Source organism: Myiozetetes cayanensis, unplaced genomic scaffold (assembly GCF_022539395.1).
Source record: "Myiozetetes cayanensis isolate MyiCay16 unplaced genomic scaffold, myiCay2020 scf26, whole genome shotgun sequence".
NCBI classification, from domain to species: Eukaryota; Metazoa; Chordata; class Aves; order Passeriformes; family Tyrannidae; genus Myiozetetes; species Myiozetetes cayanensis.
In genome coordinates, this window is record NW_026087477.1 from 6,450,379 (window position 1) to 6,477,618 (window position 27,240).

Sequence of the window (27,240 nt, forward strand, 5' to 3'; positions counted from 1 at the left end):
TGTTGGCCCAGACACTGAACAGTTCCATGTGCTGTTCAGATGGAGCAGAACATCATCCCTAGAAGTGTCCAAGGGCAGGCTGGACAGGGCTTGGAGCAACCTGTGCTGGTGGAAGGTGTCCCTGCCCACAGCAGGGGGTGGAACTGGATGATCTTTAAGGTCCCTTCCAACCCAAATCTGATGATTACAGGATTATGTGGAATTCCAGGCAGTTATGATGGTTCTGCTCTATCCCACTCCAGCCCCCAGACTGTGCTGGAAGAACTGAAAGCCACACACAGACCCACCCCTGGACTGTCTGCCAGGCACTATTCCACCTTCTTCAGCCCCTCCACAGACATTTGGTGTTAAAACACCTTCAGAGTGTTCATCCCTACATGAAACAGAGGGACTTTATCTCAGATAAAGTGACTTTTCATAAAAGTCACTTCTTAACATTTCATATTTTTTTCCTGAACAGCCTTACCTCATGTGACAGCCACAAAAGAATCTGTGCATGGGACTTATCTATTGACACATCTTCTACTTGGGCTTTTTACACTGTGCCCATCACCATGGAAATCAAAAAGAAAAAAAAAAAACAAAACCCAAACAACAAGAACCCCAAAACCCAAGAGCGATGTTGTGCAGCTTTGCAAGACGCAGTCCCACGCAGGTGACAAGATCAGCAGCCACTTCCTTCCAAGTAACAAGCTTGAGCAAAAATCAAATGGTCCAATGCTCATTTTTAACTATGAACAGTTAAAATACACCCATGAACCGAACCCCAGCTAACCCAGCATCTGTAATTTTCTCTTCCACCCAAACTAAGGACTTTTCCCCTATTTCTACCTAAGGCAGAGCACATTTACTCCACAATCCAGAGAACCTTTCACGGCACAAAAATTCCAAAAACATGGAGTTTATATCCTAAAACTCCTTGGGAAATGAAAGTACAACTTAATAGGCCAGATTTTCCAGAGCCCTCAGTAGCAAACAGCTCCTGTTTTTTTTTCCCTGGGTGATGCTGCTCACATATTTTATATTCTGGCCCACACATTGCATTACACTTACATTTATATTTATATACAAACATATAAACAGAAGTCTGGAGAGGAAGGTGAGGAATGCCCCACAAAATGAGCTTTCACCACTCCTGGCAGCTGCTTTGGGAGATTCCCAAATCCAAGCCCTGGGAGCCTCTAACTGCAGAAAGGCTGTTTTGGGTGAATATCCACAACCCCCCAGTCACACAGAGCTGTACAGCTGTGCTTCCAGCACTCTGGCACTTCATTGACAGCTGGAGGGACACGATTTTTAAAAAAGGAGAGCTTTAAAACACTTCTGTTTGATCAGTATTACCCCTAAAGTACATTTTCTGTAACATATGGCAGGGAGAGAATACACAATGGTGTACAAGATATATATACAAAGACTTTCTGATCACTGTGCACTTGGCACAATCAGCTTGACAAAACTTATGTGCTAATTATCCCCTGGGTTAATGAAGGATTTTCCAGGCCTCTTCACAGTTAAAAACAAATTTCATTACTTTGGGCAAACCAAGCCCCCATGTTCAGATGTTTGATTTGGTAGAAAACATAAACAGAGACAAACGTGTTGAGTTGGGAAGGCAAAATATTTTGCTTGAGGTGGGGGAAAAAAAAAAGCAAAAAAGCAAGGCCACAGAGGATTTTCTCTTATCTTATTTCAGTGACTGGGAATTTCAGTGATTGGGAATTTCAGTGATTGGGAATTTCAGTGACTGGGAAGTCTGACCAAGTCCCTGCTCGAGCGAGAGGGACGTTCCAAACTCCCAACTGGAAAACCACGGTACGCCAGTGTCTATTCTCTCTCTCTTCCACGTTACGGACATCGATAAAGACAGGAAGTTTTTTTTGTATTTTCTGAAGGATTTCAGTGCCCCTGGGAACAATTCCTGGCCCCCGAGCTGCCACACCCGCAGGGCTACATACCGTTGCTGGAGAGGAGCGTGAGGTGTGTGACAGGGAATGTCTAGAGTTCTCCAGCCCCCCATGAATGAGATAGGCTCCCGAGCCGGAGAGGATCTGACTTCCCCCAATGTCCATGGTGATGCCCACCATGTTGTGAGAGGGAATGGCAGGAGGAGAGGATGCCGCTGTAGTCACCTGAGCTCCTCCTCCCTGCGCTTCGAAGTAGGAGGCGGCGCTGCTGGGGGCGTAAATCTGAGCCTCGGTGTTGTAGGAGTAGGCGGCTCGTCTGTCAAGGAACACAAGGGTCAAGGGCGTGGAGAGGAGGAATTCCGTGGGTAATGGTTGCTGGAAGCTGGAGCACCCCTGGGAAAGAAGCCTCGACTCTGTTGTCGGGGGATTTGGGGAAGGGAAATGGAACTTTGTGGTGGGAAAGGGTCCAGAGGGGAAGGGGCTGAGGAGCGGCTGAGGGTGCTGGGCTGGGGGAGACTCCTTGGGGGCTGCAGCTTCTTCCAAGGGGCAGCTCTGACTGCTGCTATTCCAAGGGACAGGATCCAGGGAATGGCTGGAGCTGGGACAGGGCCCCAGGGAATGGCTGGAGCTGTGCCAGGGGGGTTGGGATGGATCTCAGGGAAAGGTTCTTCCCCCAGAGGGTGGTGGGCACTGCCCAGGCTCCCCAGGGCAGTGGGCACGGCCCCAAGGCTGCCAGAGCTCCAGGAGCGTTTGGACAACGCTCTGAGGGACAGGGGGGGATTGTTGGGGTGTCCTGGGCAGGGTCAGGAGTTGGACTGGATGGTCCGTGGGGGTCTCTTCCAACATGGGTTATTCTATGATTCTATGAAAGTCAGGTCTGATGATGTTGGTCAGCCCTGGAGCCACGGTGAGGGCAGAGCGAGGAGTTCAGCAGCTCTTGTAGGGAACTGGGGTGAGGGAGGCCAAGAGCATCCCAGGGTGCAGGAGGCCCAAAATGGGGGAGGAGGAGGAGGAAACTATAGGGGTGGGGAGGCCCTGGCACAGGTTGCCCAGAGAAGCTGTGGCTGCCCCATCCCTGGAAGTGTCCAAGGCCGGGCTGGATGGGGCTTGGAGCAACCTGGGTTAGGGGAAGGTGTCCCTGCCCATGGCAGGGGAGTGGGATGAGATGAACCTTAAGGTCCCTTCCAATCCAGTCATTCCATGATTCTATGAGACCTTATAACACTCCCTTCTTCCTCTCTCAGCTGTGCTCTGGCTCCTAAAGCAGAGCCAGAAGGAAAGAAAGCCTGGGCAGAGTGGAACACCGGATCAGGTTTCCCTGGAGAGCAGCCCCTCCATGAGGACAACACCTTTTCCTGTTGGAAGGAGCTGGAGTCTGACTGAAACCACCCTCACACACAACACAACGTGAAATGGTTGTTCCTCCTCTCCCTCCTTTTATCCTTGGGCAATGCCAGGGTGGGAGGAGGCCGGGAGGATGGAAGGGCTGGGAGCTGGGAAGGGACAGGGCTCTGCTACAGCCAAGGAGAGACTCTTACATGGTTCCATTGGTATAAACAGCTTCTCCTCCTTCCACATACTGGACCTGGGCTGGATAAACGTGCTGCACAGACTGCACCTGGAACAGGCATCAAAAAGCTACGGATTGCTAAGGAACAGCAGGAGAAACTGCAGATTTCCTTATGCTACTGTCAACCTTACCTTGACATTTAGGGTTTCTTTTTAAAAGAAAAAATAAACCACCCAACCTCCCCCCTCCAAAGGAATCTCAAAGGACATTTTTATTTTCAAAGGCCAAATAAAAATAGATAAATAAGTTGTTGCTCCGTGAACAGTGGAAACAATGGAGCTGAGTTTCCTCTGCACATGTGTCTGGGGCTGGTTCTGTGCTGACTAATAGGGGTGAGATCATGGTGCAGCCTTTCCTTCAGAGGGGACTGGCAGCGTCCAACTGCACCCCAGCCCCCTCTTTTTTGCTCTGGGAGGGATGCAGTTTCCCTCTGAAACTGAGCAACCAAATAAAAAAATCACTAGAAGAAAAAAATCAGGAATCAGACTCAGTGTCCCCACAGAGCAGCACCACATATCCCTGGTTTCTTAGGAAACAAGGGCTGCAAAAGGCAAAGTTCAGATAAATAAAAACAATTGCATGGCTCTCTGGCACTGAACCTTTCTCTGGAGCCACGTGCAGTCAGCAAAATTTATTTGTGTAATTAAAAAAAAAATCCTGAACACTTCAACTCTAAAAAAATCTTCACCGAGTAGGATTGCTTTCAATTTAACTCTGACTTAATAAATGCTTTAAGATGGCAGCTGAAAGCATCCATCAAATGTATAAATCCATCAGATCTCCAAATGTATGAAACCATCAGATCTTCAAATCCATGAACTGCTACATTAAAGGTTCTTACTAAACTTTAAATATCTCGGGTTTCTTTTGCCACAGAGGAGAGCGATCCCAGCTCTCTGATTGCCCACAACACTCTATAATTAAGGTTTTCCTAGCAGGGCCACAGTTTCAAATGTCATGTGGGATGTGGGGTCCCTGTGTGGTGTCCCACCCCACAGGTATTTATTTATTACCTGTTGTGGAACCTGCTGGACTCTGGGAACGGAGATTTGCTGCATCTGCGCCCCTTTGGGAGCGGAGCCCGTCGCTTGGACCAGAACCCTCTGGAAAAGAACACACAGGAACAGCCACTTTGAGTCCATAACACAGGTGAGCCAGGTGTTCTCTTCCAAACCTTCATGGACAACTCCTACACCAGCTGCAGTGGCACCTCTTACTGTCCCTGTGGTCCCCACCCTCCCAGGGTAACACCAGGCTGAACCTGGGCAAGGCTGGATCCACAATTTCTGACGTGGACCATCTTTAAATCTCCACAAAAGGACGTAACAGCCAACAGCTGGGTGATGAGAGGAGCTCAAATGAGGTTCAGCAGCAGCTAGGCAAGCACCACTTCACACACATCCACGTTTTCCTCCTCAGGCTGCAAAGTTTCTTCTCTCACAGCTGCCAAACCAAACCACACTCTGCCTCCTGCAACCTCCCTAAGGCTGCCACAGCCCTTTGGGGTTTCTTCCAAAATCTCAGGTGGTTCTGTACCTCCCTTCAGAGAGAGCTTTGATCTGCCTTGCTGTGATGGTCACTGTCCTCTGTCACCTCCATCATCCCCCTGCTCAGTGTGTCACCCTGCACACTCAGTTTGAGCTCATCACACATCTCAGGGTGCTCAGCACTCTGCAGAGTCAGCAGAACAAACAGGGGGATGGGGTAAGATGGAAAGAAACGATTCAGTGAGGCCCGTGGGAACTCAGCCAAGTGTCTGGATGGTCTTTTAAAGCTCCTCCAAGGAGACACATCCTCTGTGGCTTGAGGTTTTAGAAACACCCAGGAGAACAAAGAGCTGCAAAACAATCCCACATGATTCCTAGAAGCCACCTTGACAATTACTGGCTGCCTTCTACGTATATCTTTCTGATTTTTAGCCCTCTGACACCCTCAAACCCGCCCTTTGTAACAACCAGCAATGTTATTCTAGCAGAACTACAAGAATATGATAATTTCCCAGATTTCCAGTCCCCAGCAAGTCTGGATACACCGGAGATCCTGCAGTAAGAGCTGGCAGTAAGGACACTGTTGTCAGCCACCACTCTGCCCATTTTCTCTCCAAAAGAGGCTCTAACCAGGGCAGGATCAGGACATCACCAGCCCTTTTTGAAGCCAGGCCTTGGCAGTGCCACCTACACCAAAGTCCCAGCAAAATCCTTTCCTTTCTCCTGCTTTTCACCCATTCTCTGGCATTGCTTGTACCAGAGGACCCATCTGTGACACAACTGGCCAGATCACTCCTTGTGTCCTTCCTCAGTGCCTGTCTGGTTGCTCCTACTGCCTTCCCACCAAAATGATGGATCATCCCAACCTGTAAGATGAGCCCATCCTGCTCAAACAGCCTCCGCTCACACTGGAAGGTGGACCAGTGATCAACCACCCCAAAGGCTTCAGCCTCACACCCCTCATGCTGCCAGCAGTTCATTCCTGGTGGTTTCCTTGTCCTGCTGGTGAGAAGGGAAGGCTCTGGATGCTCCTCTTCTTCACCAGCCTTCCACAATCCTCTGGGTGTTCCTTAATCCACGGAGTTCCACTCAATGCTCCGTGTCCCGGTGACATTTCATAATTTCACAATCCAAAGCCATTTTGTCACAGTGAAATTCCCACTCATGGTCCCTGGGACACCTGACACTGTTGATCAGCCATATCCACATCACTGCAGTACAAACAAGGAACGCTGCCCAGGAGAAATGGAAGTTGGGAAGGCTGGGAGATGACAGAATCACTCGATGTGAACGTCCACGGCTCCCAGTGAATCAAATGTTCCTACTAATTCACAACTTTTAATTGTTCCTTTTCACCAGCATCCAATGGCAGCTGCTTCTGCTCACTTGGGAGTTGGAGAAGGATGTAGCAAAGTTACACCCGCCCATCCTCTCATCCCTCCAGCTTCCTGAGACAGAAGCTTCTTTTGATAGTTCCCCAAAAGGCATAAAAAGGAACCAGTTTGACTTAACCCTTCCCTTTTTGCACTGGGTTGTTTCCATCCTTCAGTTGAAGCCACCACTTGTCTCCTATTGGACCTCCCAAGTGGGATCCACCAACCAAAGCAAGAGACCATGGAATCATACAATGGTTTGGGTTGGAAGAGACCTTAAAGATCATCTCATTCCACCCCCTGCCACAGGCAGGGACACCTTCCACTAGTCCAGCTGGCTCCAAGCCCTGTCCAACCTGGCCTTCCAGGGATGGGGCAGCCACAGCTGCTCTGCCCAACCTGTGCCAGGGCCTCCCCACCCTCACAGGGAAGAATTATTTTCCAATCTCCCATCTAACCCTGCCCTCTGGCAGTGGGAAGCCATTCCCTGTGTCCTGTCCCTCCATCCCTTGTCCCCAGTCCCTCTCCAGCTCTCCTGGAGTCCCTTCAGGCCCTGCAAGGGGCTCTCAGGTCTCCCTGGAGCCTTCTCTTCTCCAGGTGAACCCCCAGCTCTCCCAGCCTGGCTCCAGAGCAGAGGGGTTCCAGCCCTGGTAGCATCTCCACGGTCTCTCTGGACCCACTCCCACAGCTTTCTTTCACTGAGGGCCTCAGGGCTGGACACAGCAATGCAGGTGGGGTCTCGTGAGGGCAGAGTTAGAAGGGGAGAATCCCCTCCCTGACCTCTGGCCACTCCTCTGTGGATGCAAACACCTCTTTGGATGCAGGATGGGGCTCCTCCCGCTCTCTCCCTGCATCAGCTCTCCCCTCACCCCTTCTCCATGACCTCAGTGCTTCGCTCGCAGTGATGCCTTTAAGGGCTGTTCCATCTTCTCCTGCTTTTATTGACACACCAAACAACGCCAACAGGATATTAATCTGAAGCAAACACCGAGCTGGCATGAAAGTAACTTCCTTGGGCAGCTAAATTAAAACCTAACCCCCGCATTTCAAAGCTGGCAGATTGATTGGTAGGGCCAAAACACGCGAGGTATTGACGGCCTTTATCAACACAAACTCCCGCAACAGGTTGGCTCAACGAGCTGATTAAAAATCCACTCCCCACCATAAAAAAAAGTGGATTAAAATATATCTGCCAGCAAAACAGAGCCCTTCTCCATGGAAACAGCATTCCCAGCTGTGGATACCTTACCTGCTGAGAGGCTGGCACTGGCTGCACCACCGGAGCCTGGGCTGAGGCCGAAGGGTGAAGCGCCACGGAAGCTGCTGAGTCTGATCCACCCTCTGAACTCTGCATGCTCACTGCTGGGAGAGCACAGGGACATCAGGAAGGGAAGGAGTGCACAGGGATAGCAGGCAGGGAAGCAGAGCAGAGGGACATCAAGCAGGCAAGGAGAGAGCAGCCCCACACCGGTGACTGCCCCGAGGGGTAAAATCCCAGTGGAAGATCCAGGGGAAGGAAGGAAGGAAGGAAGGAAGGAAGGAAGGCAGCTGCCATCCTACACACAGGCCTCTTTTTAGTCTTGGAGCTAATTTTAATGTGGTATTATATCAAGGAAAAAAGAAAGTTGCACAATTGTTTCACAGAACGGAGAGGGAAGGAACAGAAAATGCACTTCTATTTATAACCGAAAAGTGGCGTTGGAAAATTATTGTGTCACGGTGAGGATCGCACAAGATCTGGGAGAGTAAGAGCTTATTTTAAAAATAATCTGTTCTCCCCCCACCTCATCACATTGAACTACTGCAAAAAAACCCCATTTTAATCCAATTTAAGTCCGTGCCTTTCATTGGGAAAGGGGGTGGTCAGCTTGGGTTTATAATCACAATGAGCAATCGAACATGAAGAGTAGAAAAATAAGGATTCACCATCATTTTAAACCCCCAAAGAAACATCTCCACCATCCACCCCCGTGCCAAAATCCCCCCAGCCTCATAAGGTCCCCAGAAAGCCACCCTATCGCCCTCCACTCCCACAACACAAGGAGATGGTTGGAATCTTCAAATCCCTGTGTCCTGGCACTGACCCACCTTGGGAAGCATCCCAAGGGCCATGTGGGGATTCCCTGGGCATGGAGAAAGGGCAGGAGAGGAGGGTTGAGCCCCTCCACCCCCAGGGTCTCCTCTCTCCCTCACAGCACTGTCCCAGCCCTCTGTGTCCCTCCCCTGCAGGACACGGGATGTGTCACAGGGGACATAAAGGGATCTTGTGATGGAGCCTCCCAGCAGCACAAAATGTTCCTATTTGGGGTGGGGGAGCCTTTTTTCCTCAGTTTCTCATGCAAGTTCCTGTTTTAAAAAACAGTTTTAGAAGGATTTCTGCTGTCACTTCAGAACCAAAAGATTAAAACCACCCAGATTTTGGGCAGTGTCATTTCTCCTTCCGTGGCCTTGCTGATGAGTGCAAAGCAGCCTCCAAATAACATCATGAAATCCATTATTTCCATTCTCCATCCAATATCTAAACTTTTCCTCTCAACTTCCTGCAAGTTAAGAGGCTTTTGAAAAAATGAGGAACTGTAGGTCCCTGGCCCCTGATTATTTGTGTGAAAAAGAAATATGAGGGGGATGTGAAGTTACAGAAGTTACCTGTTTATTCTTTCAGCCACTGAAAAAAAAACCCCAAATATTGAGATTCTTCACAAAACAGGTTTTTAAAGTTTTTTTCCACCCAGTGCTGACCCCACACTCCCATTATCAAATCACAATTGCTCTCCCAATTTCCCCAAAGCCCACAGCTCCCAAGTAATTTTCTTTTCCACATCATCTTTCTTCCATCCAGGGGTTTTGGAGTGGAAAAATAAAGCATGGTGAGGTTACAGAGGAAAGGTGGGTAAGTTGATAAAGATATTTTAGTGATTTATTGAGAATGGCTCTGGCAGGGTCAGCTCTTGGCATTTCAGGTCTCCAAAAGTCTCCTTTGAAGTGTAGTTATTAAAAGACATAAAAAGAGGTGGAGAAGTTGGACTTGACGATCCTGGTGGGTCAGGATATTCCAAGATTTCATGATTCTAAGACATGCTGTCTCCAAGGGTGGAAGGTGAAATGTCTCCTTCCAAAACAAACCCTCAGTGTGATTTTCAGACTTGTCCCCAAAGGCAGGCTCTGGCAGTGACAACAAAACCCTGCCAGACACAAGGACCTCACTGAAATCTGCAGCTGGCACTGCCAGACAAGGTAGAGAAGTCCTGGATTGCCAAGGCACCCAGGACTTGTTATTATTTTGTTTATCAGCGAAACATCCTGGATAAAGAATCATTCATTTCTCATTAAAGCCATCCTGCGCTTCCTGAGAGCTGGAATCGGATCCGTGTGTGCCATCTGCTAACGCTGATCTGCGCTGATGAAAAGCCGACGGCACACACAGAATTCCCGCGCTCCACAAACCATCCCAAGGTGCTGCAAAGCTTTGCTGATGTCCTGGGAGCACGGCTACCAAGTGAGCCAAGGCTCCAGAGGGGGGATAAAGCATCAGCTTTCAAGGAGAAGAGGAAAGGGGGAATCCAAAGTCTTGCTCTTTTATAGAATCTCAGAAAAGTTTGGGTTGGAAAGGACATAAAGCTCATCTTGCCATGGGCAGGGACACCCATTTTTCACCTTCCACAGGGGAGGAGGTTTCATAGTGTCCTTGATCATCCTCTCCTAGCAGGGACTCAGTGGCCCAAAAGTGAGACCTCCTTCCCAAAGATCTACAGTTTGCTCCTTCCCCTCAGATCTGGTCTGAGAAACAGGAGTTCATCCCAGCCAGCTGCTTCCCACTCCTGGCTGGGGTGAATATTGTAGTTCTCCCACAGAAGTGATCAACAGAAGCCATCAAAAGGTGTCTCCTGGCCTCTGACAGCCTGAGACAACCTGTGACAGCCTGACAGCCCTGGGACTGGGGAGTTTGTACGGAATGAGGAGCTAATTAATAGTCAACAAACCTGCTGGTGGGTCACAGAGAGGATCAGCAGCATCCACAGTTGACTTTCTCAGCTCCAGGGCTCCTTAGGGGGTTAAGAAGAGCCAAAAAAGTCAGGAATGAGCAGACAGGAATAAAATCACTGTGAGAATCAGAGTGGTTTGGGTTGGAAGGACCTCAAAGACCAATTAGTTCCAACCCCTGCCACAGGTAGGGACACCTTCCACTAGCCCAGGTTGCTCCTTTGCCCCATCCAACCTGGCCTTGGACACTTCCAGGGATGGGGCAGCCACAGCTTCTCTGGGTAACCTGTGCCAGAGCCTCCCCAACCTCACAGCCAAGAATTTCTGCCTAATTTCTAATCTAAATCCACCCTCCTTCAACTTAAAGCCATTCCTCCTTGTCCTGTCATTGCACAGCCTTGCAAAAAGTCCCTCCCCAGCCTTGTAGGCCCCCTTTGGACACTGAAAGACCACAGAAAGGTCTCCTTACAGAGCCTGACTCAACACATAGGGTGTTTCAGGGAGAGTTTCAAAGTCTGGTTGCTCAACAGGGCTGCTGATGTCCCGTGCAGCATCACCCTGGAAGGCACTGCAAGACATCTGGATTCCAGGTTGCATCATCACTGAATGAATCAGGCAGATAACGAGGCTGCTGCCTCTGGAAACCTTCTGTTTACACACAGCTATCTCGGTATCCAGGCAAACAGAAGGGACAGGAAAGGAAATTCAGAAAAAAACCCCACCAAACCTAATAACTTCTGGGTGCTATTTCTGGTCCTGCCACCAGCTCCCCCGCCATGACCTTGAGCAGGATGTTTCCCCTTCCCCCGTGCTTCGATTTTTCCCACTCCTAAAAAAGCCACAGCACTCCCCCAGGCAAGGTATTTTTCAAGTACTGGTCTCCCAGGGCTGTCAAAGCCTGAATGCCTTTCAGGACAAGGAGTAGCACCAGTACAAGCCTGGAGGGCTGATAAAAACTTGGGTTGTCACCTTTTCATTCACAAGACACTGCTGCCTCCCATGTAAAATGGCCCTGCCTTTGTTAATCTCTCCTGCATAAAGCAGCTCCAAAACGCTGGGAAAACAGAGATAAGAGGAGCATCTCAAAATACCTTCTGCAATTCAGATTTGCAGGGAGAAGGGGAAGAAGAGGAGGGGGAAAGCAGGAGGATCTCACAGGGTGACTGCTGTGACTTGTCCTTGAGTGCTGAGAAGGGGATGGAGCAGCATCCTCTGCTCCAGGTGCCCAGAAGAGTTTGGAGATAGGAGTGGGGGGGGTGATGCCAGACCCCCCACAGTGGGAAGGGTGTCCCTGGGTGCTCTCAGGCTCTGAAATCCAGGAGATGCAGAGGAACCACGAGTGCTTTTCCACAGAATGCTTTAATATAAACTCTCGGCTCCTGAACACTCAAACAAAACCGTTTGGGAGCTGAACATGGAGACCTCATGCTGGTAGATCTGAGCCAGAGCAGGGTGCCTGCCCAGGGAAATATTTGGTTTATTTGTCTTTGGTGCTCTGGTCCTGACTCTGTGGGATGTTGTAGCACCAGAACTCATCCATCCCAGGGCTTTCCATGACTCCAAATTAAAAAGGGATTTAAGTCCCTGCCTTCCTCAGGCCCAGGGTTGCTTCTGCTGTATTTGTGGCCAAACCACTTGAGAAGAAAAAGTCACTGTTTGAAATGAATATAAATCCCTCTCTAACTTACTTTTGATTTTTAAGGGCAGGTCACATAAATCAGGGGTGGGACTGACACAGTCACGGCTCTCGTGGGGTATTTGGGTCTTGCATTTACATGTCTTTAATTCCTGAAGGTGTAAATGTAAAACACATCAGCTCCTCTACAGCAGCAACCAACAAATGTCTTTTCTTTTAAATCCAGAATAATCATGGAATCACAGGTTAGTTTGGGTTGGAAGGGACCTTAAAGCCCATCCAGTCCCACCCCTGCCATGGGCAGGGACACCTTCCACCAGCCCAGGTTGCTCCAACCTGGCCTTGGGCACTTCCAGGGATCCAGGGGCAGCCACAGCTGCTCTGGGCAAACTTTCCAGGGTGTCCTCACTCTCTCAGCCAAAAATTCCTTCCCAATCTCCCACCTCACCCTGCCCTCTGCACTGGGAAGCCATTCCCCTTTGTCCTGTCCCTCCATCCCTTGTCCAAAGTCTCTCTCCATCTCTCCTGGAGCCCCTTTAGGCACATTATTCCACATTTTTATTAGTGCTGCTTTCAAAACATTACAATTGTTGCTGCTCCAGTGACTCAGTTGCTCATTTGAAGACAAAAAGGATCATGAACTATTTTATTTAATTTGCTTTCCAAAGCTTGCTCGGTCACCCTTTGATCCTATTTAAACTTTCCAAATTCCTTTATTACATCCCTTTTTTTTTCATTTCTGGCAGAACTTTTGGTCTAGAATATAATGCTGGGGCAAAAATGAGGGAAAGGAAAATATAAGAACAGTCAATTATTTGACCTCTGGGACAAAGATTTTTATAGCTACTTCTATTTAAGCTTCCCAGTAAACCCTGGTGGGTGTCATTACCTCTTTGGGTAAGAAACCCCACTGCCTCTTCCCTTGCCATTCATAAATGAGATTAACAACTTCTTCTCAGAGGGGATTTAATTGTGGGGCATAAAAATCCGACAGCAAAACGACTGCCCTGAAGTCCAGGAAATGGTAAATCAGATTTTTGATGCCTGAAGGATGTATTTATGGAATCACAGAATTAAAGAAAGGCCTCTGAGATCATCGAGTCCAACCATAAACACCGCCCAGCCCACCTGAAACTTTATTTCAAATTAAGGTAGAAAGGTGGGAAAAGCTTCTTTTTTTCCAGGTGAAGCTGCTATAAAAGCTGCTTGGCCTTTTTATCTCTGGTGGGTGGTGCTCCTCGAACAGGGAGCAAATGCCAGCCAGGGAAAAGGAAGTATCCTGAATTTTTAATCATCACCTGCACAGGTTGTCAGACACATCCCATAGTGTGAATTGAGGACAAATCTGCAGTAGAATATCTACAGTTGTGGGACAGAGACAAGCTCAGTTACATCAAAAAATATATCTATTAAATGCATATATAATATATATAAACACATATAAAATTACATTAGCAGTTATATTCATTTTTCTATAGACACAACTGACATAATTAATTATATATTTATATATGTAATATACTATATATTAAATATATTATATACTTATAAATAATAATTATATATTAAATATATTATATATTTTAATATCATATATAATAATATGCTATATAATCATTATATAATATACAATATATTTAATATATTATATATTTATATAATGTGTATATATTTTATATATTATATGCATATATAACATACACACATATATAGAATTATATTTTATTATAATTTATATTTATTTTTCTGTATAGCTATATCTACATTACTTTTAATATATATAAAAAGACATTTTCTTAGCATTTATATTTATTATTGGTTTATATATATGTATCTACATTATTATTATTATATATAATATATACCTATGGAATGGTATGTATATAATTTATATTTATTACTATTTTATTTTTACATAGAGCTACCCCTACATAATATATAATTTATATGAAGATATATATACTGGACTCAATGGTTTTAGAGGTCTTTTCCAGCCTTACAGAATTCTAGGATACAGCTAAAAACGTTTGATGCACCAGAACTGCAGGAACCCTGGAGCTGGATGTGAAGCAACCAGGGAATAACACATGGTCCCATTTCCACGTCCAAGTCCAGGATGCAACTCTGAATTTCTAATCAAAATCTCCCCCAATATCTGGTATTTCACTTGCAATAATGGGAAGGTTGTAGTTTAACTAAAATAATAATAAAAAAATTAAACTATTTCTCGTTCACAACACAACCATTCCTCATTCACATTTTGATCCTGCAAGGATCAAAACTCAAATCCAGGTCTCTCCCTGTTTCTTGCTTGGTTTTGTGCGTTTTTTGCCCACTTTGAAAGGAAGGCTTACATTTAAAAACAGTTATTTGGTTACTGGAACTCTTATTCAGGTTTAGTTGGCTTGGCTCTTAGAAAAATTGGAAAAGCAGAACAGCAATAACTGAATTCAGAGGAAATAAAAATGCTATTTAACCATCACTCGATGGGCTCTAAACGCTATTTTCTCCCCTGACTGTAGAAAAAAGAACCAGGGATTTTACATTTAATGGATTCACCACTGAAAATTCTCAATGCTTTCAAAACTGACTGAAAATAATAAAAGGAATGCAGAGAATGGCATATTTTAACTTTCTTTTCTAGTAGATGCAACTATCCATCTATTTATCCGCCCCACTCTAGGTCACAGTTATTTTACTAAAGAAAACTTCCTCAAATATTTTCCATTTCATTCACCATTTTTGGCTTAGTCTCCATTTAATAACTTGCCCTGAAAAGGCATTAGTTGTGTTTTCACCAGAGCACAGAAAGGAAGTGTTTGGTTCTTTGGAAGAAGGAACTGGTTTATTTGATGTGAATGAAAACGGATCGAGTGACTTCTCCCGAGGAGAACATTTACATTAAACCCTTGCCTCACACACATCCTTTAACCCTGCATGTCTCCAAAGCACGAGATCTCCAAGAAATAACAGAAATTCCAGTCAGGAAAATAGCTATTTATGTTTCCCATAGCACCAAGAAACTCCAAAGCTGGAGGAGCAGGACGTGGCTCCAACCCAAAACCAAGGGCTGACTGTGCCTCCCATCACTGCATCCTCTTTGGAAAATCATGATTCCAGCTCCTCCAGCTGTGAAACCAAAAGAAACTCTTTGCTTTGGGTGAGCCAAGAAGAACTTCCTCTATCAGCATTCCAATTTAGGAGTTATCTTTTCCTTCAGGCCACACAGGGATGCTGCTCACAGCACTTGGAAATCTGGTTGCTCAGCACCTGAACTTAATCCTTGTCCGTGATGTTGTACAACTGACAATCAGGCCTGGGAGAGGTACAGCAATCCCTGGGATTTTGACTGCTCCAAAAGCCCTGGAAGATGAGCTGCCATTCTGGATTTTAGAGGGAGCCAGGAAGTATCATGGAGTCAAGAAATGGTTTGGGTTGGAAGGGACCTTAAAGCTCATCCATGAGCAGGGCACCTTCCACCAGCCCAGGTTGCTCCAAGCCCTGTCCATCCTGGCCTTGGACACTTCCAGGGATCCAGGAACAGCCACAGCTGCTCTGGAAAACCTGTGCCAGGGCCTCACCATGTTCACAGGGCAGAATTCCTTCATATATCTGACCTAAATTTCCCCTCTTTGAGTTTGAACCGATTCCTCCTTGTTCTGTCACCACAGTTCCTGATGGACAGTCTGTCTCTGCCTTCCTTGTAGGCCCTTGGAGGGTATCAGAGTAGGTTTAAGACCAGACAAAGTCTTGGCTCATCAAAACCTTGACCTCTGCACCAAAGCCCACATCCCACGGCACAAACACCCCCAGCCAGGTGACACTCCCAGAGCTGGGGACACCACCAGCAGCACCAGCCCTCACATGCTGTCACATCCCAAGGGATGGAGCAGCACCCACCTTCCACAACCACCCCCTCCCCTCCCAGCAGAGGGTGGGGAGAGGTCTGGGCCACCTCTGTGCTCTCAGCAACGTGTCCTTGTTCCCTCATAAGCTTGTCCAGTCCAGCAGGAGCTGTCACTTGAACTGGCTCATCCAGAGTGTCCTGAACCACGTGCCACAACCTTCAGCCTTTCCATGAGGGGTGTAAGTGGAGGGGACGATGAAAGGGGGAGAAGCAAACATCACAAGGAACTTGAAAATAAGCTTTCTGGAGACACTACTTAGTACACTGCTTCAGAATTTTATAAACAAGAGAAGGCACCAGAGCCTTCCACTGATTAGGTTAAATTAATTTAAAACAGAAGCAAACGCTGCTTGTCTACGAGCTCCAGTTACCTGGAAACACAGATAAACCCAAAACATACTTCTCAAGGGCAGTATAGTTGGGGTGGTTCTTTTTCAGAAACTTGGTCCTCATGGAAAAATACAAAATTGGAAATGGCTTTTATTAGCAAGTTAATAATATACTGAAATACAAATATACACTCAGTCTTTAATTAGATTTCATAGAATTAAGTCAAGTAATATATAGATATACACACACACATAAGTGTTGTGTAACAGCTGCTCACTGATCTCTGCTGTTTCTTTAAAAGTAACTTTCAGGACAGAAAAGAGGGAGGAATTTGGCATAATTTGGAGTTTCCTTAAGAGCCAGTTGAGACTGAAGAGCAAAAGCTGTGATGGTTTAGGGTTGCTGGAAGCCAAATTCACGTGCAGGGATCCCAGATCTGAGCAGGGGTAAAGCACCTTCGTGAACATCCCTCATATACAAAAAGTGCCCAGTTTTCTTTTGAGTTAATAACAGGAACACCCTCCAAGCATCAAAAGCCAGGATTGGATTCCCTTCAGATCTGAATGGGTCCTTCCTGGTGCTCTGAAATGCAGGGACCAGAATACAGCCTGTTCCTCCTGCCCTGCTGCACTTCACCCTCAGGACCCAGCAAAGAATCATGGAGTATGGAATATCCTGAGTGGGAACCAACCCCCAAGGATCATCAGTCCAACCCCTGGCCCTGCCCAGGACACCCCAACAATCCCCCCCTGTCCCTCAGAGTGTTGTCCAAACGCTCCTGGAGCTCTGGCAGCCTTGGGGCTGTGCCCACTGCCCTGGGGAGCCTGGGCAGTGCCCACCACCCTCTGGGGGAAGAACCTTTCCCTGAGATCCATCCCAGCCCCCCTGGCACAGCTCCAGCTGTTCCCTTGGGCTCTGACAGACTTCACCTTTAAGAAAAGTCCAAGAGCTTCCAGATTTTTAGCCCAGCACAATCCAGTCAAGAAGAGCTCAATACTCCTTATTTCTTTCCAATTAACTGCCTAAACTTTGACTTGAGGAAAGTTTTGCTGCAGTGATGGCAAATAATGTCACCCAAGAAACAACATCTTGGTATCTGCTGAGCAGTGAGGAGTCTTTCAGGGCTGGAAGGAGGAATTAAGTCACACTGCAGTGCATTCCATGTTCAGGCCCTTCAGATACCAACTGTAACACACATATTGGTGCTACCTGGCAAAAACAAGCACAAGTTCTGGGCTCAAATCAATAATTTCTGCATAATTTCAATATGTGCACTGTAGGGGCTTCCCAAGGTTGTGATTGAATAGGGGAAATTCAATCATAGGATGGTTTGTGTTGGAAGGGACCTTAAAGCCCATCCAGTGCCACCCCTGCCACAGGCAGGGACACCTCCCACTAGCCCAGGGTGCTCCAAGCCTCATCCAACCTGGCCTTGGACACTTCCAGGGATCCAGGGGTAGCCACAGCTTCTCTGGATAAACTTTTCCAGGGTGTCCCCATGCTCACAGACAACCAAACCAGAACATCAGATTCCTTCCCAGCAGTCTGTAGGCCTCCATGTTCCAGGACTACTCCAGGTACCTGGGCACAGCTAATCCTCCTCCCACCGAATTGTGCTCATTTTGGAGCAAGGAACTGCTCCAAAGGTCCTGGTCTCTAGAGCTTGTCCAGTGGCAGAGAACTACAGAGTATGTCACTTATCTCAAATCGACTCCAAGAGATCAGCTCAGCTTGACTTAAACCTGTAGTTCATCAGCCCTCACTTTTCACTTGTTTCAATCCCTCCAATGGTCTTAAGCCCAACCAGCCTTTGGATGATTCCAGTGTGAAGAAGGAGATTTGCTCCAGTATTCCATGGGGGTGTGGGATGGCAGCAGCAGCTGCTTCCAGCAAACACACAAGGAACCTCTGCCAGCACAGCCCAGTGTGTTGGTGTTTATTTATCCAGCACCATTCACAAGCACTGTGGTGCTTCACGGGCTGAGCAGAACAAGCCACAGACATAAACTGGTTGTTCAGAGAAGAGACAACAAGAAACCTGGAGGGGGACTTTGGACAAGGGCCTGGAGGGACAGGACAAGGGGGAATGGCATCCCACTGCCAGAGGGAAGGGTGAGATGGGAGATTGGGAAGGAATTCTTGGCTGGGAGGGTGGGGAGGCCCTGGCACAGGTTGCCCATCCCTGGAAGTGTCCAAGGCCAGGTTGGAGCAACCTGGGCTAGTGGAAGGTGTCCCTGCCCATGGCAGGGGGTGGGACTGGATGAGCTTTAAGGTCCCTTCCAACCCAAACCATTCTGGGATTCCAGGATCTTCAATCACTCATCAGTCACAGCCTGAGCATGGGAGATCCCAAAACTAAACTCACAGCATTCTTCAACTGTCCCATCACAGTTGCCAGGTTTCAACAAGTAATGGGCCATCAGCAATTGCTTCCCGACCAGTGGAATCCCATCAGTGAAGAGGGGAAAGGAGCTGGTTTTTTTTTTCCCTGTGGAAATTTAAGGTTCATACAGATGTTGGTGACTGGCACTGCAGACACCAGGACTAAAAAAAACCCAAACAGAGGGTCTATTTAGAGACTATCTAGAACTATTCTAGAGACACACAATTCTCCCTGGAAAGGCAAAGCAAGGGGAAGGCTGCTGAAGATGCCCTAGAAATGCAGTTTGGGAATATGTATTTGAATATTCTGCACTTGGAGAACGGCCCTGGTGGATTTTTGGTGAGGACAGACTGTATTCTGGATGAATGGGAGAAGATAAAGGCTTGCAACAACTGTGCAGTGCTCCAATAACTCACACTCTCTCTCAAAAAAAAAAGAGAATTCGCTGTTACAGAACTAGAATTACCCAAGTTATATCTTTTATCCAGGCAATAAATTCCTGTGGGCTGTGTTTTTGGTCTGGAGAACAAGTGGGTGGCTTTCTGACAGGCAGCTCCACCCCACTGAACTTTCTGTCTTTGGCTGGAGGGGGGGTTCTGATGACACCCAGAAACATTCTGATGACACCCAGAAACCACTTTATTTCCCCATCCCCACAGCAGGGAAGGATCATTCAGTTTAAAAGCTCCTTCTCCAGCACTGTGTTGACGGATCAGGATTGTGTCTGAGGAGCTCAGTGGGGAGATTTACAGGATCACAGAATATGCTGAGCTGGAAGAGCATCTGAAGAAGGGCAGAGAAGATGGTGAAGGGCCTGGAGGGGACATTGAGGGTACTTGGTGTGTTCAGCTGGAGAAGAGGAGAATGAGGAGAGACCTCACTGCAGTCACAACTTCCTGGGGAGGGGCAGAGGAGGGGCAGGACACTGAGCTCTGCTCTGGGACCAGGGACAGGAGCCAGGGAAGGGCTGGAGCTGTGCCAGAGGGGTTGGGATGGATCTCAGGGAAAGGTTCTTCCCCCAGAGGGTGGTGGGCACTGCCCAGGCTCCCCAGGGCAGTGGGCACGGCCCCGAGGCTGCCAGAGCTCCAGGAGCGTTTGGACAACGCTCTGAGGGACAGGGGGGGATTGTTGGGGTGTCCTGGGCAGGGCCAGGAGTTGGACTGGATGATCCCTGAGGGTCCCTTCCAGCTCAGGAGATTCTGTGAAGGAGCATTTGGATGATCCTCTCAGGCACAGGGTGAGATTGTTGGGGTGCCCTGAGCAGGGCTAAGAGTTGAACTCAAACATAAACCAGGAGGGGCAGTGTCTTTAATCCCAATTCTGAGACTACTCCGAGGCGGTTCCTGGAGCAGGGGGACCCCGAGCAGTGCAGGAACGAGCCTGAGTCCCTCCCAGAGCCGGTGCAGCGGAGGAGGAAGAGGCCGGGCCGGAGGATGCGGGGCCCGGGGTGTTTGGGGAGCTCAACAGGCGTTGCCAGGGGTGACGCGGTCCCCTCCCCTGGTCCCCTCCCGGCGCCGGGAGCGTTGCCGGGAGACGCGGGAGCGTTTCCCAAACCAAACATCCCCATCCCGCTCCCGCCGCCAGTGCTCACTAAATATGTCAGCGGGAATTTGGAGCGGCCCGGGGGGAAGGACAAATAACGCCTTTGCCATGGGAACCGAGAAGGGAGGGGGGGCCGCGGGGGCCGCCGCTTTGTTTGGGGTTTATTTTATTTTATTTAATTGTTATTTCAGAATAAACGGATTAACAGGCTGGAGAGGGTTCTTGCAAAGCAGATGCCCAGGAAAGAAATCTGTTTGGTTTTTTTTTTTATATAGTATTAATTTTTTTAAAAAAAATATTATGTTTTATTTAACATTTATTTTTGTTTTCAATTACTACGGTTTTAAATTTAACATAATGTATAGTATTTATTTTTGCTTTAAATTATTATGTTTTTGTTTAGTATAAAACATATAATGTATTTACTTTCGTTTCAACTGTGGTTTTCATTTAACATAGTATATAACATTTTAAAGAAATTATTGTTTCTTATCTAATGTCATATATAACTTTTTTAATTATTATGGGTTTTATTTAACATAATATATAGCATTTATTTTTGTTTTAACTTATGTTTTTATTTAACATAATATTTGACATTTACTTTTGTTTCAAATTATTCTGCTTTTATTTAACATAATATTTAAAATTCATTTATTTATTTTTAAAATTATTCTGGCTTTATTTAACATAATATTTAACATTTATTTATCCTTTAAATTATTCTGGTTTTATTCAACACAATCCATAAAATCTCTTTATTTTTGGTTTAAATTATTATGGTTTTTATTTTACTTTTAAATTATTTTAAAATTATTTTTTGTTTTATAAAATAGTATTAATATTATTTGGGAGTCACTGGTAACTCCTCACTGTGCCCTAAACACCAGAGCCACCCCCAAACACACAGAAGTCCCTCAGCAAGTTCGCTCAACTTCCTTCCTTTTTTTTTCCCCACTTATTTGTAGATCCCTACAAGTTTTCCAGCAGAATCTGGATCCCTTGAAAGCAGGATTTAGCTCACTTAAAACAGGTTTGCTCTTCCTGGTGGTGTCTCTGAGTCCAGGGAAAGTCAGCCTGGATGGGAAATGAGTTTTGGGAGACAATGTGTGTGTTTTTGGAGCGTCCTCTGATTTGATAGAGAGAAGGAATTAATCAAAAAGACGTTTTTCTTCTGGTTCCACAAACAAGGGAAGTTAATTTAAATTCTCTACATTAAAATTTGGGGCAATTAATCATGAGCAAAATATACAAACACTCAGAAGATTTTTAAGGCAGAGCTTAAAGAATAGAGAGAGGCTTTTGTTGGATGGTGGAAACATCATTGTCCCGGGGACAGTGGGAAGATCCGAAACACAAAAGCTCTGCTGTGCTTGCTGATCATCACTGAGGCCACATCCTGCTGTCACAGGTTCCCAGATTCAACAGGAGCAGATTTGGGGCAGAATTTGTCCCTCCAGCTTTTAAATCTGAGCTTAGGCAGTGGTATCAAAATCACCTTGGCAGTGATTAACGTTAAAGCTTCTCACTGGAGTGGCTGATTTCCAGCTGTAGCTGCTTTCAGTGCTTCCTGTGGGGTTTTTCCAGGTGTTTTTCTCCTGATCACAGAATCACTAAGGTTGGGAAAGGCCTCCAGGGTCATCATTCCTTTGATAGGATGCACAGTCCTCCAGGGCACTGCACAAAAGTGGAGTGAGGCTCCACTTCTCTGAGGTAAATCTCATAAAAAGCAGAAATCACTCACCCACTGGATGACAAATAAAAGTCATAGTCTTGGGTACTTTTTAAAATAAGCTCTTTCAAAATTTCAGTTCTTTTTCTGAGGATTTTTTTTTAAACTATTACTGACCCAGCCCCCAAACTCCTCCTTTAGCCTTTTAGGATTTGCCTGCATTTATCTCCCTCTCAGGGGGACTTTCCTGCACGAGAACAGCAAGCCCAGGAATATTTTGAAGGAGGTAAATGATCTTTTCCTTGAGATATTCAGAGCAGCCACTTATGCAAGACAGGCAAGAGGCTGGCACAGCTTGGCAACTTAAAAAGAAAACTAAAATTAAGAAGTCAGAACTTGAAGAATGTTCCCAGCGAAGGGATAACACCCCCACCTTCAGCTCAGGTGACCTGGTACCATTTACACTCATTGCATGGAAAAGTCAACTCAAACCAAGCCCATCCAACCCTTGTCCATCCCCCCCACGGCCTTGAGGCAAAATTCAGCATTGAAGCCTCCAAACTGTGTGAAATGTGGTTTGAAGATGCTCTGACATGGCAATATTTGGCCAAGGAAAAGACTTTAGAGGAGAATTCTGGCCATGACAGCAGGAGCAGCAGAGAGGAACGTGACAAACTCTGGTGTCACTCAAACACCAGCCTGTAAAACAAGCCCACACTCCCTGTCTAGACTCCCTTGCTCCTTCCACCAAGATTCCTACAGGGATATCTTTGCTGGCACTGACCCAAGACCTATCAACTCTTTTCAGAGTGTAAAAGAGGCCAGCTGCCCTCAAAGACCTCTTCCTTCTTAGGATGGGCAAATGAAGTCCAAGATTCTCCTCTCTTCACTCCCTTCTGCCTAAGTGCCCTTTTCCCTGCTTTAATGTGCTAAAAATTACCACTGGGATGAGGGAAACACATTAAAATTGAGAGCTCACACCTCTCAAGTGTGGATGGTAAGTGGGGGTTTTAGGATTCCAGTTGCTGGAGTCCTGTAACTCCCACAAGTTACTTACACAAGTAACTCCCACAAGTAAAAGGGTTTCAAGCTTTCCAACTCTTTACTGAAAAAAAAAATTAAAAAGAACAACCCAGTATCAGAAAATCACCATTTAAACTGTCAGCCTTCCTTATTTTTATCTCCTAATGGGTTTTAACCCAACCTTATACTTTGGGGAATTTCTGGTCCTGTGAGGGAGGGAGTTTATTTGCAATCATACAGCAGCAAAAACCCCTTTTTATCTTTTTTTTCCCCAAAGTTTCTTTCTACTTTTGCTTTCCAGAAGATGAAATGAACTTCTTGCAAGAACCAGAGCAGTGTAAGGAGTGTTAAGTGTGACTGCAGGAGCTATTTCAGGTCTATCCAGCATTTACTGCCTGTGCTAAGCATATATTGAAGAGGCCATGAAATGCTAATGATCTCCAGACTGCCAGAGATAGAGTCCTAAATAGAAGGGAAAAAATCTTTTTGAGAGTTTTGGTTTCTTTTTTTTTTTTTTTTTTTTGCCTATTCCATCTCCAGAAACCACACAAAACTTTAACACCTCCCTTTGGCTGACGCTTTCCAAGTTACACTTTGAAAAACCGAAAAGGAAAAACAGATGGGGGGGGAGGTGGGGTAGTGGATAAAGATGATCCACAGAGCTAAAATATCCATTAGTGGTAAATTCCACCATCTCCTCCCCCTCCCAAAAAAAAAAAAAAAGAAAAAAAAAAAAAGAAAAAAAAAAGAAAAAAGGACTGCATGGGTCAGATTCCACCCGCAGACCAAGGAACCAGCTCCAAGCACATTCACTCAGCCCTTTTTATTCTCTTGCTTGTCTAAGTGGCTGCTAGGCAACCCCAGCAGCATCCTGCTCATATGCATTAAGTATTAACTATTATTTCATTCCTTCCCCCCTTCCTACAAAAAGGCAGCAAGCTCAATTCATAGCAGATCATTCTTTTCCCAAAAGGGAACGCTGGCTAAAGTAAGCTGGGAAGGGAGTTAAAGCCGTGTTAGGAAGGGGTAGATATTCCCAGTTTGGCTCCAAGATGGGATGCTCAGGGTTTCCAGCACCCAGCATTAGCCATCGACCCCAAGGGCCCTCGTTAGGGGATGAAATCTCATTTTTGGTACTCCAGGAGATGCAGCTGCTCCGAGCCAAGCTCTGGAGGGAATTATCTCAGTGCTTTTATAAAATCCTGGTTTAAGTTTGGTGCTGCTTGGAGGTGGTAATTCTCCTGTGGGAATAAGCCCTGATTTTGCAGGAACAGACAGCAGGAAGAATGTTGATGCCCTGCCCAAGGGCAAATGAGAGCCAGTTCTGTGAGCACCATCCCCATCCCCTGCCAAAGGCAGCTCTTCCAGCCATTCCAGGAGCCCGTTTGCCTGAGGAAATAAAATTCAAAACTGGCACAGGACAACAGCAAGCAGAGGTTGATGGTGTTTAGAAACGACCAGGGTACTTCAGCTCAGCACAGAAATCCAGTGACATATTGAGCTGGTCCCAAACTTGTCCAGAACAACCCTTTACAACAGAGGAGGAAGGTGATGATCAGGACAGCAAGGCCTCAGGACAACGGATTTTCCCCCTGCAGGAAGATCCAAAGGCAGGAGAGGAAGGGACCCCCTGCCCCGGGAGGGAGCTGCTGACAGGCTGAGCCCAGCCCTCCTCCAGCCCGGTGACATTTCTGAGTAATTACAAACCCTTAACGAGCCATTATAATGTTAATTTACTGGCTTGTTGTTGTGGAGAAGTGTGATTAGATGTTGTGTAGCTACGATGCAGAATGGAAGGAATGCTAAGAATGCCTCCACTGAAAACTGAGCAAGAGCAGGAGCTGGAGCAGAGAGGAGCATCCCCACAGACACCTCTGGAGCCTGGGAAGGAGCCCAGGTACACGAGAAGGAAGCTCCAGAGAAGCTGCCAAGCAAGAACAATGTTCACAGAATCCCAGAACCTCAAAGCTCATCCAGTGCCACCCCTGCCATGAGCAGGGACACCTTCTCACTAGCCCAGGTTGCTCCAAGCCCCATCCAACCTGGCCTTGGACACTTCCAGGGATGGGGCAGCCACAGCTGCTCTGGGCAACCTGTGCCAGGGCTTGCCTACCCTCACAGTCAAGAGTTTTTTCCTAATATCCCATTTAAATCTCCCCTCCTTCAGCTTAAGTCGTTCAGCAGGACTGAGGGACGATGTTTTGTGCAGTATCTTTACACACACTCCATGTGTGAGGGATCGGGACAGGAGGGTCTCACCTGTATCACCACACCTCACTTTGCCATCTCCCAAACAAAGAAATGAGTTTTTGCCTCAACCAAAGGCATCCTATTGATTTATGTGACCACCTCAATTCAAGATTTCAGGTTAAATGCTTTCTCTGATACAGGTCAGCCAGAAAACATTTGTTTTTCATATTATGAGCCATTTCCTGGGTTGGGGCTCCACTCATAACCAACAACAGTGGGCTGCTGCTGAGGATGACAAAACCTTTTAAAATCGAAACAAATCTCTTTATACACAATATCTGCCCATTTCACAGTGAAGAGAAGCAAAAATAATAATTCTTTTTGTTTGATTTTTTCTTCAACATTAATGCCACAGCACATTTGGAACCAGAATCAGCCATAATTTCATTTCTGAAACCTACCTATTAAAAGGGCTGCCAGATTTGATATAAACCTTCCTCCACAAAACAAACTGATTAAATGTAAACTTGGTCTGGAGTCCCTAAAGCTTTGTAACAACAAACTTCACACAGCAGTTTTGTATTTTGCAGGTGGAAATACAGTGGAACATTCATTTGCAGCCTAACACAAGGACCTAGCCACTCTGCAAAGTAATATTTTTAAGCTATGAATAGTCTCTAAATTATTCAGGGATGGAAAAAACAAATCCATCTCCTCTAGAAAGGAAAGCCATCAGCTGCTGAGAACAGAGAACTCTCCTCCTAAGGCCAAATAATCAGCAATGCAAATACCAGTGGAGAAGTGCAGTGACATCAGCAGAGAGAAAGGTTTTCTAGGAACACTCTCGCAGTGAAAAAAGAGCAGCAAGAGCAGGTTTTATATCACAGGGTCATTTAGCTTGGAAAACACCTCCAGGATCATCAAGTCCAACCTGTGACCAAACACCACCTTGTCCCCCAGCCCAGAGCACTGAGTGCCACATCCAGGCATTCCTTGGACACCTCCAGGGATGGGGACTCCAAACCTCCCTGGGTTTAGGGGTCAGAGGGGTCTCTCCTGTGCCACTCCATCACCCCAAATGTACACACACAGCGCCCTTGTGTTCACGTCACCACGACAACCTGCCCACTGTCCATCCCTTTCAGTAAGATCTTCATTCTCAGACCTTAATTCACAGATCTTTATTTCTCAGATCAATTGAACAGAGACGGCAGCGATGGGGAGGAGGAACCAGGGCTCTCCTGCCGGGTTCCTGGAGGACAATGGAACTCCCTCGGCCACCCAGATGTTTGCAAATTCCCACAAAGGGCCTAATTACCAGCGCCAGGATTAACAAACTTGTTGCTGTTATGAGCAAGGTCAGCCTCCCTCACAGTCACACCAAAGACTTTTGTATCTAAAGCTGCAAAAAAAAAAAAACAAACCGGGAGCAGATCTTTTCTTTGTACAAGATTTAGCTCCTGGATACCTGCATCTCCAGGAGCACCAGCTGGATATTCCTGCTTTTAAACGATCCTGCAGATTTCCCTGAAGCATCGACCCACTGTAGACTTTGCAAAAATAAAAAAAGCACAGCGAGAGAAACTCTGAACCACCAGCAGCAACTTTTCCCTTTGTTCTTCTGCAAAGAACAATGCAGATTCCTCACGGTGTGGAGCACAGGGAGATCAGTCTGAGGCACTGAGAGCCAAGATCCTGCTCTGCGTGGGCAGGGAAGCTTTCCATGGATTTTTTTTTCAGTGAGAGAGATTGCAGGGATGGCTCGATCCACTCACCTCAAACTGATTCTCCTGTGCAGCTTCAAAAGGATTAGAGGACTCAGACAGCATTTAGATTTTTCACTGTTACTGGGGATTCACCCCTTTTTTTCCTTTTGAAATGATGAATTGTTTAGTTATTGACCCATTACTGCTCTCTGTTAATTTTCCTTTCTGACTGAACTGCATAAACCTGTATTTTAAAAGGTAACATTCCACAGGGTAAATCCCTCATTTGGAGCATTCTTCCCAAATAGATAAAGAAGGGAAAAAAAAAGGTATTTATGAAGAGGAAGGACGACAGGTCGCAGAGCATGAAACTCCACTTCCTCCTGTTATTGAGGAATTGGGACTGGGGTTTCTACAACATTCACACTCGACCCTTCCCTACTCCCTGACTCACTCCCTGGGCCACGAGCTGTGGGTATTTATGAGTAAACAGTGCTTCAACAACCCAAAGCATTTCAGAAAGAGCTTCCAATGGC

At 46.6% G+C, this 27,240-nt stretch overlaps 1 protein-coding gene across 4 annotated transcripts in view; it reads right to left on the reverse strand.

The window, feature by feature from the left end:
• LOC126643174 (DNA-binding protein RFX2-like) overlaps positions 1-27,240 on the reverse strand; it is a 62,665-nt gene that overhangs the window by 22,634 nt on the left and 12,791 nt on the right. For 2 of the 4 annotated variants that reach the window (XM_050321388.1, XM_050321386.1), the window contains exons 2-5: positions 7,584-7,696; positions 4,488-4,577; positions 3,443-3,522; positions 1,956-2,220 (exon numbers count right to left, since the gene is read on the reverse strand). In XM_050321388.1, coding sequence (XP_050177345.1) covers positions 1,956-2,220; positions 3,443-3,522; positions 4,488-4,577; positions 7,584-7,688 — 540 coding nt within the window. In that variant the 5' untranslated portion in view covers positions 7,689-7,696. The remainder of the gene's footprint in view (positions 1-1,955; positions 2,221-3,442; positions 3,523-4,487; positions 4,578-7,583; positions 7,697-27,240) is intronic. The other 2 variants (XM_050321389.1, XM_050321387.1) reach the window with 2 other exon arrangements.